This window comes from Mesitornis unicolor, unplaced genomic scaffold (assembly GCF_000695765.1).
Source record: "Mesitornis unicolor isolate BGI_N332 unplaced genomic scaffold, ASM69576v1 scaffold46238, whole genome shotgun sequence".
Lineage (NCBI taxonomy): Eukaryota > Metazoa > Chordata > Aves > Mesitornithiformes > Mesitornithidae > Mesitornis > Mesitornis unicolor.
Genome location: NW_010202045.1, coordinates 1 through 11,798, shown reverse-complemented (window position 1 = coordinate 11,798; position 11,798 = coordinate 1). Strand labels below are relative to the sequence as shown.

At 37.7% G+C, this 11,798-nt stretch overlaps 2 protein-coding genes across 5 annotated transcripts; one reads left to right on the top strand and one right to left on the bottom strand.

Moving 5' to 3' along the window:
- Positions 1 to 1,162: 1,162 nt before the first annotated feature.
- RER1 (retention in endoplasmic reticulum sorting receptor 1) lies at positions 1,163 to 5,621 on the top strand. Of its 4 annotated transcripts, none has more exons than XM_010190278.1 (7): positions 1,163 to 1,248; positions 1,563 to 1,648; positions 2,151 to 2,255; positions 3,357 to 3,456; positions 3,948 to 4,026; positions 4,133 to 4,268; positions 4,516 to 5,621. In XM_010190278.1, exons 2-7 carry the CDS (start codon positions 1,568 to 1,570, stop codon positions 4,603 to 4,605), a joined length of 591 nt encoding a protein of 196 aa, XP_010188580.1. In that variant the 5' UTR covers positions 1,163 to 1,248; positions 1,563 to 1,567; the 3' UTR covers positions 4,606 to 5,621. The 4 variants fall into 4 exon arrangements, with proteins under 4 accessions (XP_010188580.1, XP_010188582.1, XP_010188579.1 ...); XM_010190277.1 differs by lacking the exon at positions 1,163 to 1,248 and adding an exon at positions 1,311 to 1,335; XM_010190280.1 differs by lacking the exon at positions 1,563 to 1,648 and having other exon boundaries at positions 1,169 to 1,248.
- A 2,321-nt stretch (positions 5,622 to 7,942) lies between these two features.
- Positions 7,943 to 11,608, bottom strand: PEX10 (peroxisomal biogenesis factor 10; the record flags this gene model as incomplete). Its single annotated transcript, XM_010190282.1, has 5 exons — positions 7,943 to 8,183; positions 9,201 to 9,336; positions 9,645 to 9,820; positions 10,636 to 11,042; positions 11,514 to 11,608. Coding segments are annotated over 5 exons (886 nt in total), but the record flags the coding sequence as incomplete, so codon positions are not given.
- Between the last annotated feature and the right edge of the window lie 190 nt (positions 11,609 to 11,798).

Below are 11,798 nucleotides of genomic sequence, written 5' to 3'. Positions count from 1 at the left end.
TGCAGGTTAACGTTTGCAAGATTTTAGTGTTAGCTCTACTTGTAGCCTGTATTTGCTATGGATGTAGCTATAAAATTAATTTTAAGAATATCAGAGTTTTTGTTCGTGATCTTTAGAGAATTGCTATCTGAGCAATAGATTGAATATATTATTGTTATGGTTTGATACTTCAGGACATTTTAAAAAAACAACAAAATAAAGCACAAAGTTATGCTCAGCTAATAATGCTGAGTAATTTCTTTCTTCTGCAGTGCAGTGAATGGGGAGAATCATAATAATAATTACTTCCTCTTGAGTGTAATGAAAAAGTTTATAGCTATATTTTTAAAATTTTATTTTCTTTTTGGATTAAAGTGGACTGAAGCTCCTGAAGCCTCGTAATGAATCCCCTTATCTTCTGAAATGTAGCAAGACTCCTTTTTTTCTACTTATTTATTAATCCACAGGATGTAATTTTCAGATGCTTACAGAAGTATTACAATGTTAAGGTTCTGTGCTTCCCCAGATTGTCCTTGGTCTCAAATTATTTTTTGCAGCAGTCACAGTATTGCAGCATCTAAGATAATTTACATGTTTCTGATTTAGAAATGTTTCCTATGTCTATTTTCATCTGAGGCTCTTGAGCCATATTAATATAGGGCTGAAAGCACTCCCACTATCCCAGAGTGATGTAGTCCCACCCACAGGCAAGGACTCCAGGAAGTAATGTCAGGGATTGCTTTTGGTGATGTGGCAAAAATGTTTCTGTTTAGAATCTGTTTTATTTTGTTTGTTTTATATCTTGAAGTGAACTGTAAAACATAGTTGAGCTTAACTGAAAAGACATATAAAGACCTTAAATTGGTAGCAGAAGCATGGATTAAAAAATAATTCACTTGGTTATTTTTTTTACCTGAGTTCAGAATCCTGGCCCCTTTACTATACAGTTTTGCTCATGCACAAAGCTTTTGTGCAGCTGCTAAGCTCTTCCTATTCAAGGGACAGAGAAACTCATGGAGTCGTGCTAGCAGTGGGCAGCGGTTTGGTACAGGTTTTTTGTCTGTAACCACTCATGTACAAGAGTCCTGAACTTAAACTTCTTCGCTATCCAGTTACTCAGTGTTTAAAAATCCTAAGCAGCTCTTAAAAAAATGTATATATTTATTTTGGTTTTGTTCTTTGCCTTTAGAAACTGAGGTGACGGGAGGGTGGTGCTGCAGTTCATATCTCAATGCTTAGATGTTAAAACTCAGCTCCTGCCTTCTCAAGGTGAAGATGTTTAACAGGGGTCATTCTACATTTCTGTATGGGCCTGTTTTTCCCTCCCTGAAATGGATTGGATCCTGTCTTGCCTTTGTAAAATACCCTGTTCTTTGCTGTCTTGACAGTTTATTTTGGAAGTTAAGTTTATTTTGGAATAAATGTCCTCTCTTTAAGAACACTTCATTAAAAATAATTGTTTCAAACAGGGCAGTCCAAAATAATCTTACATGTAAATGCTGGTCTGTAATGTACTGTAAAGCTTGAGTGAGCTTAGGTTTTTGATTCAAATGTTACCTATGTGTCATGTTTTGTTTCCACAGCAACCATGTCAGAAGGGGACAGCATTGGTGAGTCTGTTCATGGAAAGCCTTCTGTGGTCTATAGATTTTTCTCAAGACTTGGACAGGTTGGTTTTCTGTGGGGCTTTTCTGACTCCATTAGAAGCAGGTCTCAATGCAGCTTCTTAAACTCATTACTTTTTGCATATGTTGCTGAAATGCTAAAATCTATTCAACAGATTTCTTTTGAAGCCTTTTAAATATAGATATCATATCATAATATCTCATGTGCGTATATGTGGCATTGCACAGTGAAAATATACGTTGTTATTGTAAAAAATGAGGAGTGACTTCACATTTCTTGTCAGATTCATCTTAAGGAAAGTAAACACATAAAATATTGAAAATTGAAATTACGATGCCGTAAGCATTAGGGAATTTTTTTTTTTTGAATACAGAACTTTTCAAATGGTTGTATGTTTACATTTGTTTATTTGTAATAAAGAAAACAAATGTTTCATGTGACTCTCTTTCCCAAAATACTCTTCACAAATGCTTGCTGTTTCTAATGCTACATTATTAATTGTGCATCATGTGTTTTACAGACATACACTTTGTATTTCTTCCTAGATCTACCAATCCTGGTTAGACAAATCTACTCCATATACTGCAGTGCGATGGATTGTAACTTTGGGTCTGAGTTTTATCTACATGATTAGAGTTTATTTACTGCAGGTAAGAAAACTGCATTTGCTGCTAAAGTAGTTTTAGATGTCATTACTGTTCTGGTTTTGTGTTGAGTTTTTGAAGTATGGTATTACTGTGGAGTTACATATGCTATAATTTGGCACACAGTAGAAGGTAAATCGGTCTGAAGAAAGAAGGCATCCTGTTGATGTTCAAATTCTTGCTTCAGAACGGAGAATGGGCGAATGCTCATATTCATCTGATGGCAACAGGGAAAATACTCCATTGGTTCTGATGAAATGACATAATAACCCTCTGAAAACTCTGTTGCAATTCAGTTTTTACGTTCATTTTTAAAGCTGTGTAACAACACGTTCAGGAGCCAGTGATTACCTTCTGTCATGCAAACTGTAAGGAATTGCTTTTTCAGCATTCTTGTCACTGCAGGCCAGCAGCAGAGTTTCTGCACTCATCAGATGCCTCTTTCATGCCAGTCTGCAATTCAGTTAAGAATTATCATTCTCAAACCTTGAAGATTTCAGATTGAATGTGAAAGCTGTGCAGGTGGTAGTAATAGAAAGATTTAAGAGACTGAAGCTTGCAAAGATGATTTTTAAAGTGATGGGGTTTATGCTGTTTACAGCTTTTATGCTGCTTTTATGATGTCTACATCTTGAACATAGAGACCGGATTATCCATCACTAAATGAGGGATTTGCACTACTGTCATGTTGTAAGGCTTGTTTTGATTAATATATTAGGTTTACAGTAATATAACTTAGAAAACATGTAGCTTAAAAAGGCTAACTTTTTTTTTCTTGCTTATTTGTATTGCAGCAAGTTTAGTCAGTATTTAGGTAGCTTTAAATGGAAACTGTTGCATTCATTATCTGTCAGTACACAAATAAATGAAATTAATTAATAAAGTTGTTTTAATCTTTTTATAGAGTCACAATGCTTGCTTTATACAGCAAGAATTTTTAATATATTTTAAGAAATCCAGAAAACTTTTCATGCTAACATGAGGATGTACAAAAGCACTTCTCAAGGATGCAAAAAACGTGGTGGTTTGATCTTGTTGAAAAATCAGTATCTGAAAATGGTCTTTAGGAAGACTTTAATCTTAGCTCTTTTTTCCTCCTTGCTTCAGGGTTGGTACATTGTGACATATGCCTTGGGAATCTACCACCTAAATCTCTTCATAGCTTTCTTGTCGCCAAAGGTAGACCCCTCTTTAATGGAAGATTCAGGTATGATGAACAGTTCATTTTGTGATAATTCTGAGCTCAGTCAAATTTCCATCTCTCCTTTTCTGATACATATTGTAAAGATGTGCAGTTTTAGCATGGCATTGTATTTTTAGACTTGCAAAAAAAAATCTATTACAACTTGACATCAGGAATTGATATAAAATTTGTCTGTCTCTTTTTTCAGGACTTGAACGTACTCTGTATTGTATTAGTTTTGTGTTTTGAAGGAAGGTTTATGTGACTTAAGTTCTCCACGTACTAGCTCAAGTTTCTGGCACTCGTTTCTGTTACTTTTTTTGGGGGGGGGGGGTGGAATCAGTGTTAAGTTACATTACAACAGCCACTGCAATTGGGATCTATGTGTAAGAGTGAAAGTTTTTACCTTTTTTTTTAAAGAGGAAAAAATAGAAAAAACCTGGAGTCTGAATAGTGTGGACAATTAGTGTAAAGGGGTTTATGGTTTTGGATTTTTTTCTCCTGTTCTTTTTCAGACGATGGTCCTTCCTTACCTACAAGACAAAATGAAGAATTTCGGCCTTTCATTAGAAGGCTCCCAGAGTTTAAATTCTGGTGAGTGGATCCATCTGCCCATGCTCTGTTTTTGAAAAATAGAAATACCTGCATAAAATTATTGGTAGCTGGGGTTGAAGGATTAATTGTTACTATTATTTTTAAGGCACTCTGCCACTAAAGGAATCTTGGTTGCTATGGCATGTACATTCTTCGAGGCTTTCAACGTTCCTGTTTTTTGGCCAATCCTTGTGATGTACTTCATTATGCTATTTTGTATCACTATGAAGAGGCAAATCAAGGTAATCAAGATCAGTAATGTTCACTGTACTATGAGGTTTGGGGTATAATCAAATTCGAGATTTATAAGATTGGGCTTATACCCCTATTTTGATATAAACTGGTGTATGATTAGCTATTTCATTACATTTACAATACTGAAGAACTGTCTTTCTAGAGGACTTTGTAATTTACCATGTGTATTATAAAGCATTTTTGTAAATATTAGTTAAGGTTCTTGCCTCAAAAATCGATCTTTTCTCTTTACAGCACATGATAAAGTACAGATATATACCCTTCACACATGGCAAGAGGAAATACAAAGGGAAAGAAGATGTGGGAAAGACCTTTGCTAGCTAGAAGATGCAATCAACCCGTTGACCAATTCAACTTCTAACTAAAGGAACGATTTTGAGCCATTGTAACAATGCCTTTTTTCTTCATAAAAAAAACGATTAACAGAGTGATGACAAAGCAGTTGAATTTTCATTCTAAGAGGATCTTGCTATTTTTATCTGAAATATCAGTTTCTTGAAGAAACTGGCATTCTAACCAAATTGCATTGAGTTTATTATCTTTTGTAAGAAGTTGGAGAAACTTTGGATAATCCCATGGATTTGGGATAATGTATTTCTTTCAAGATCCATTGCACTGGAGGGATTAATGGCTTGGTGTTGGATATTTTTACGTAGTTCTCCTGCTCAATATCACCCTGAAGTGCTGTGCACGTATGTGGAGGAAAAATATAAGATGGCACACATGATGCTGTTTTCTGCTTCATGGCTGTGTGCTATTTTCGTAGAAAAATTCAGTAGACTTAAATAGATGCAGAACTTAAGCCAGTTTCCTAAATGCATGGTATTACTGAGTTATAGCCAAACAAATATAGCTAGGAATAAGAAATCTACTAAATTATGGGTATTGCAGTAGGGAAAAAATACTCACGCAGCTTCTAAAGTAACTCATTTGTGTTGGGTTTTAATGCCAGTTTCACCATTGCATCTCCTAACATGCTAAAATTGGGCTTTTTCATGATGACTCAAAACTTTGTTTGAACTCTCATTACAGTTTCCTTTGAGGACCTGGAATTATAAATATATATATTTTAATTGTTATTAGTTGGATTTTCTTTCACACTTAAGGGTTTCTTGATTAATTTAAGCTGTCTTCATGCAGCCCCTTCAGAATATGCCCAAACTGGCCATAACAGACAAACGGTGTGGGTTTTAACACAGCTTTTCTTTTTCTATGGGGAAAGAAGGAAAAAAAAAAAAGATAAATGACCTGCATGTAAACTTTTTCATTGTGATACAACTGCAGTTTTATTAAGTGACTTTTTAATTCCAAAATTTATTAAAAGACAGTGTCCCCCTTTACTTGTTCTCTATCTTTATATACATACATTGATCTAACAGTATTTATGGCTCCTTTTCAATAATGGTTACACTCAATTTATCTTCCTGCAATGCCTTTTTCAACTCTTCAGGGAGCACTGACTTGCAGAAAGTAAGGAAAGATTAGCTCTTTGAAGAGTCTGAATGGAGAACAGTGGCAACTTCAACAGACACCTAATTGGAAATTGTGTGTAGGAACCCTTTCATCTGATTTTGTCAAATGAAGTCATGGAGCTCTGCAATTCAGCCTTCAGTAATCCTGGGGAAATGACAGGTAGCTTTAGTTCACATTGACATGTTTTTTGTTTGTTTGCACGTATTTGTTTTATTAGCAGTGTGAAAACTAGTAATGTCAACATTTAGAGTTACGGAAATAATAATTCACAGTATCCAGAAAGGGCCTTACAAGTACCAGTCATGGATGCTTGCAGTTCATTGCCTAAAAGTCTGGAAGCCCTGACTTGAAGAAGCTGTCTTCAGGTTTGATGGAGTTTCTGAATAAGATGGGCAAATCAGGGTCAAAAATACGATGTGTATTAATGTTAAAATTAGCAACTGGGGTGACTCCTACTAAAAAACAGTGTTAATGACATTCCTTGCAAAGCAGGTATTTTTACCTACACTTAATTTCAGACTTCAGTGGCAGCTGAGATTAATGCCTTCTCTTTCTTAGGTAGGCATAGATGCTCTACATTTTCAAATATGGATTGTAGATGGTGTTAGGACAATGGTACAGTTCTCTAGCTGACTCTCAGCATGCAACAGCCAGACAAGTTTAATGGCTTTTTTGTTGAACTTTGCTCTATTTTTATCACTTAAAATGAGAAATTACCCTTACAGAATGCACTAAAAACTTGGCTTGACAATTTCACAGATACCTTCCAGTCATCGACTGCCTCCTGTTTGGTTTATGTGCACTGAAGTGTTTTTCCATACTATTCTTAGTAAGGTGATCAGGCAGTGATTTCCTTAGGTGTTCAAGTTCTGATTCGTGATATGGACCATTTTTCTTCCACTGTTGCCTTGACAGTTTTCAACAGATGAGGAATGCCTGAAAAATTTCTGGTGTAAGAAAGGGATGATACTGCAGCTCTGAAAATCACTTTTGTACAGCGATGGTGAAGTGTTAGCATAGTTACCAGCAACTATTTTCTTCCATTTACAGATATGATGAAAGGTTGAAGTAGTTTTATTGGAGTTTTTATGATGACGTGGAGATTTTAATTATTAACTAACCAGGATCTCCGCAGTGCAAATAACCATCTAAAGGAAGCGCACCTCCCCCTGCCACCCCAAGTTCCTATTCAGTGGCATTTGTGAAAAAATTACTGAAACTAACTCATGATTCACAGAGTGGATTATCTGGCTCTTTCTCCTCATCTGTATTTAAAGAAATCAAATAAATTCACGTTGTACATTTTTTATCATGCAAGACTGACAAGCTACATTAACAACTGACAATCTTTTTCCCTGCTGCTCCCAATATTTGTGTAACTGAACTAATTATTTATGGGAACAAACCTTGATGAGGTGGTGCTGCTGAATCCCTCCTGCTTTTATACTCTAAAATAGTCTTAGCTGAAAGAACCCCTAGTGCCATAAAGAAGGGAGAGGGTCTTGTGGCTGGTCAGCTTCTTCCCTCTGTTAGACTGCAGAAAACAGCACAGAGTGTTATAAAACTCAGGTTTTATAGTTGAGCTTAGTTTCTATTATTATATATACACTGGGGCTTCTTTGACACAATACTTATGTTGCTTAGTCTAGATGTCTAAGATAACTGATGAAAAGTCTTGATATCTAATAGTAATAGAAAAGCTTTGAGTCTGGAAACTGAATATTAATTGATCAGTGTGCAGAGCAGTCTGCATCACAATGGGCTTCCATTTGTTGCTTCTGTTGATCTAAGGGAAATTCACTGTTTATCAAATCAAGGAAACCTGCTTTATTGTTAACCTTGTTATGAAAAGAGTGGTACATGACATAGGTTCATCATCAGAACTTGAACTGCAGTTAAACTAAGGATTTGTGTGCAGCTTTTGTCCTTTTCCCCTGAGGTCTACAGTAGGGACTCACTATGTTACAGGTGAGAGCGAGTCTTACAAATCATAGAATTTTACTTATACCTTAAACATGCTATGAAAGGTTGTAAGACTCATTATCCACAATTACATTTAGAGAATGAGAATCTGATTAAAATCTTTCATTGTCCAAACTGAAGAAAACTATTACATTTGTGTTAAGCACTTTTTTAGAAAGACATTTTTAATATGACCAAGAACCATGTTAGAAGAAACAGAAGGGTGGAGGCAGAAAGAGATTTATTTGGTAAAACAGGAATGAAGTGCCACCTTACACAGGCAGTTACCTGTTTCATAATTAAGTCTTTTTCTTGGACCAACTCAAGCTGTATGATGACTTTATAAAGGGTACAAGAGCTGAGGCCCTTGTTGTGAAACAGAATAGATTTTTTCTTCACAGTTGATAGTGACGTAGGTAGATCAGTTTCTGAGGATGAAACTTCTCTCTGCACAGTGGACATTCTGTCTACAAAAAGAAAAGAAATTAGATAGACACTGAATCGCTGTACTGAAGAATTCAGGCAAGACTTGATGAACCTTGGCTAGGTCTTTACAAGCAAATCTAAGTGACTCTTGATGTTTCCTGGTTTGTGTCAGAGTGGTGCTAGGAAGGCAGTAGCTCAGTGCAAGCTGCATTCTAGTTTGTCTTCAAATGGTGCATCTATAGTAGAACTTAACAGCTTGCATAGGTATAACCTCAGTGCATTTAAATGCAGGCCTTTGGCAATACTGACTTTAGTGTCAAGAGCAAGTTGGATCTTGGGAAAATTCTCTGAGAAGTTGTATTTGCTTGACTCTGTTCCACCACAGCCATACTACTATTTGCGTAGGAAAATGTAAGTAGATGACACTACTAATTTCTAACAGCCACAGTAATGCACCTGAGTTCTAGCACTGACATAGCCTCTCTGGTGAAGGCTTTATTTGTAACACTCGATGCCTTTTTTCTGGCAAGCATTTTTCACTCTTTAGAGAAGACAGACAACATCTTATTCCACAATGTCTATAAAAATCCTTAATGGATGAAAATTCTGTTGTATTTCACTAATCCAGAGCAAAATCCAAGTTTAAAATACCATGCCTAAGAGCTAGTTCAGTTTGGTTGTAACTTAATTTATTCCTTTTCACTGGTAATCAGGTGAAGAAATCTTCAGAGCATTATCACTTTTGATGTTTCTTTGCAGTCAGAATTACAGCCTAGCTCTGTAGATCAAGGAATTATCTCCATGTCTGACTGCCACAGGATTCCAATTGCCTTTCAGTGGTTGGGACAGAAAATTGCTCACCTTATTTACCTCATCTGTGTAATGCAGTCATTTTGTTCTAATAAAATATATAGGTCCTGGTAAACTCTCGTGTGGGGATTTTGGGTGCCTTAGTGAGAGAAAGGGTTTTATTTCAACACCTAAGCTGATAGGTATTTTCAAGTAGAAATTTCCTCTTGTTTACCCTTTCCAGCCTCCATTTGTCCTTCTGTACTTACCCTGGTGTTACACCACGCCGTGATGCATTCCCAGCAGAAGAGGTGGCCACAAGGTGTGGCTGTTGTGTGTCTCCGTTCCTCCAGACACAAAGTGCAGCGGGAGTGGCGCCCAGCAGTCTTTTCATTGGTCATATTTCTAATTAACATAGCTATATATTACTTAATTGTACTTAGCCTGCTTGCCAGAAATATTTGACAACACAATCCTGAAGTTAACCCCATCTTCAAGTATTAACCCTTTTTGTGAAGATCTCAAAAACATGAAAGCCAAAGCATGAAATCTAAGAGATGCTTAAAACAGTGAAGAATGCATCAAAAGTTACATTACATAAGGTTCTGACTTAAGTCAAAGTGTGACTCTGGTGTATTTATCCCTTTTCCCAAAACCATTACATTTCCCGCCATTGCTTCCACCTCTTTCCTAGGAAGTAAAAATCATCATACTTCTGATGAGCTAGGTTGCGGTGCAGTTTCCATTCCTGCCTTGCTCTCTGCTTCTGTCTGAAGCTGTACATCTGAACACCAATTGTCAGAAGAAGATGGATGAGTGAAATTATTCCAAGAAATTTGTAACTTGATCGAATACTCTGATCTTCTCCTTGCGGTCCTCCGAAGTGCAGCTACATAATTCACAGAGAGATGTTTTGTTACTGTGGTTTTACAAAACTAGGTTCCCCCCTGCCCACATCAATAAACTCCTGATTTGGGATTCTCATTTCTGTCCAAAACATTGACATCTTTCTAGGATTTATCAACCTGCTGTCCCTCAGGATCTAATGTGTCCTGGATGCACCTCATTCAGTCAGACCACATTTAACTGCTGTTTGTGCAAGGATCAGTTGTCTCCAGTTGTCTGTGTGTCCATCAAACTTGCTGCTTCTCATCAGTTTGGTTTTGCTATGTAGCTCTGAGCAAATAGTCAGACACCTCTTTTCCACATTGATGTTGGGAACTGTTGAGGAGTTTTCTGTCTGCACACATTTCTGAGCCAGAGGCTATGTTTTTGGAAACATACTGAAAACACCATGTAAAATTAAGCTCTTCATATGGAAAGATGCTACATAAACGTGTACTGATTTTTGTTCAAAGCTATATTAAGTATTTCCCATGGATTTATTAAGCCACTTCTGTATTTGTAGAAGACAGACTGGGCTAGATAGTGTTCTGAAGCTACATAGGGTATTAACTTCTGATAGTGCACTCACATTTATTATCCATAACCTTTTGACTGCTGCAGTTCATAACCCCTCTACATAATACTATAAATTTCCCCCCTCATGCAGTCTGCTCTGCCCATGTTATAATCACCTACAGCCAAATTGTTTCCCTTTTACACACATGGCATCTCAAAAATCCCAAAAGAGGCCAAACTGCCACAGTGCACACCATCTTCAAACATTAGATAGATAGATATACTAGAAATCCATCTACTTACATATGTGATTCCTGTGAGTCTTTTAGACAGGTGATAAAAAGTGCCACTTATGTAGAATACTGCCAGATGTAGTCGACGAAGCAAAGGTATGCACTGTTTAAGAACATACACAATTTGTAAGACTGTTTTCTTCTGCTGCTCCGTAAGCTCCCCAACTTGTTTCTGTACCCAGTGTCGTATTAAGGTCCTACTGGACAAGCCAAGTGCTGGGTTGCTTTGTGAGGTCCTGGGCTCGCCAGCTTCTGTCTGCAACTCATGTTCCAGATGCAGTAATCCCTTTTCTAAGAAATAGGGTACTACGGTGTGAAGAGAAATTAAGATGGCCCGTCGAGGAAATGAAGGTACCCTCTTCTTGGTTGAGTCAACTTGAACAATGTTAACGTACTCTTCGCCCAGAGTCTGATAACCTAAAACAAGCAGGGTAAGATGGCAATTGCAGTGTCATTCTCTGTATGGCTGAGCACTGGGGACAGGCTGCTCAGGTCAGAACACATCAGGATTTGGAGTTGCAGAAATAGTTGCATTTTCTGGTGTTAAATGAGCTGAGTGTTACGTTTCCACCAGCATCTGTAGCATCAGTGTCTGCAATGGTTTTAGGGCTTACAGCAGGGATACTTTTTCATAAGTGGCATGCATCCCTTTTTGAATAAGGACTTTTGCTTTATCTGAGTTGATAAAATGCTGCATTTCAACTCAACCTTCTGACAGTTTAGTGATTTTGTATTTAACAAAGGCATAGAAAAACAAACAAACCCGCAAATTAAAGAAGTTCACAGTCAGGCAGTCTCATTCCAGTTGGTCACCAACAACCAGTCCAGGACAGCTCATTTTCCCGCTGTCAGAGGAAGCGCTATCGGGGCAGTTATTAGGCCCATTACCTGACAGAGTGGTGAGGACGAAGTAGGCTACATCAGAAAGCAGTTCAACCTCCTTCCTCCCCCCCCCTCCCCCCCCCCCAGCCACTTCTTGGTACCTAAGAGACGGGTATTACTGCAATTATTTTACACGGAATTTGTAAAATCCAAGCCCCTCTCCGGTTCGCGGTGGCTCGGCCCCCCTCCCTCCCCAGAGTCGTGAGGCAGCACAGGGACCCCGCAGCGCCGACGATGCCGCTGCGGTCCCGCCCAGCGGCCCAGCCCCGGGGGCAAAGCTCGGGGGCCCTT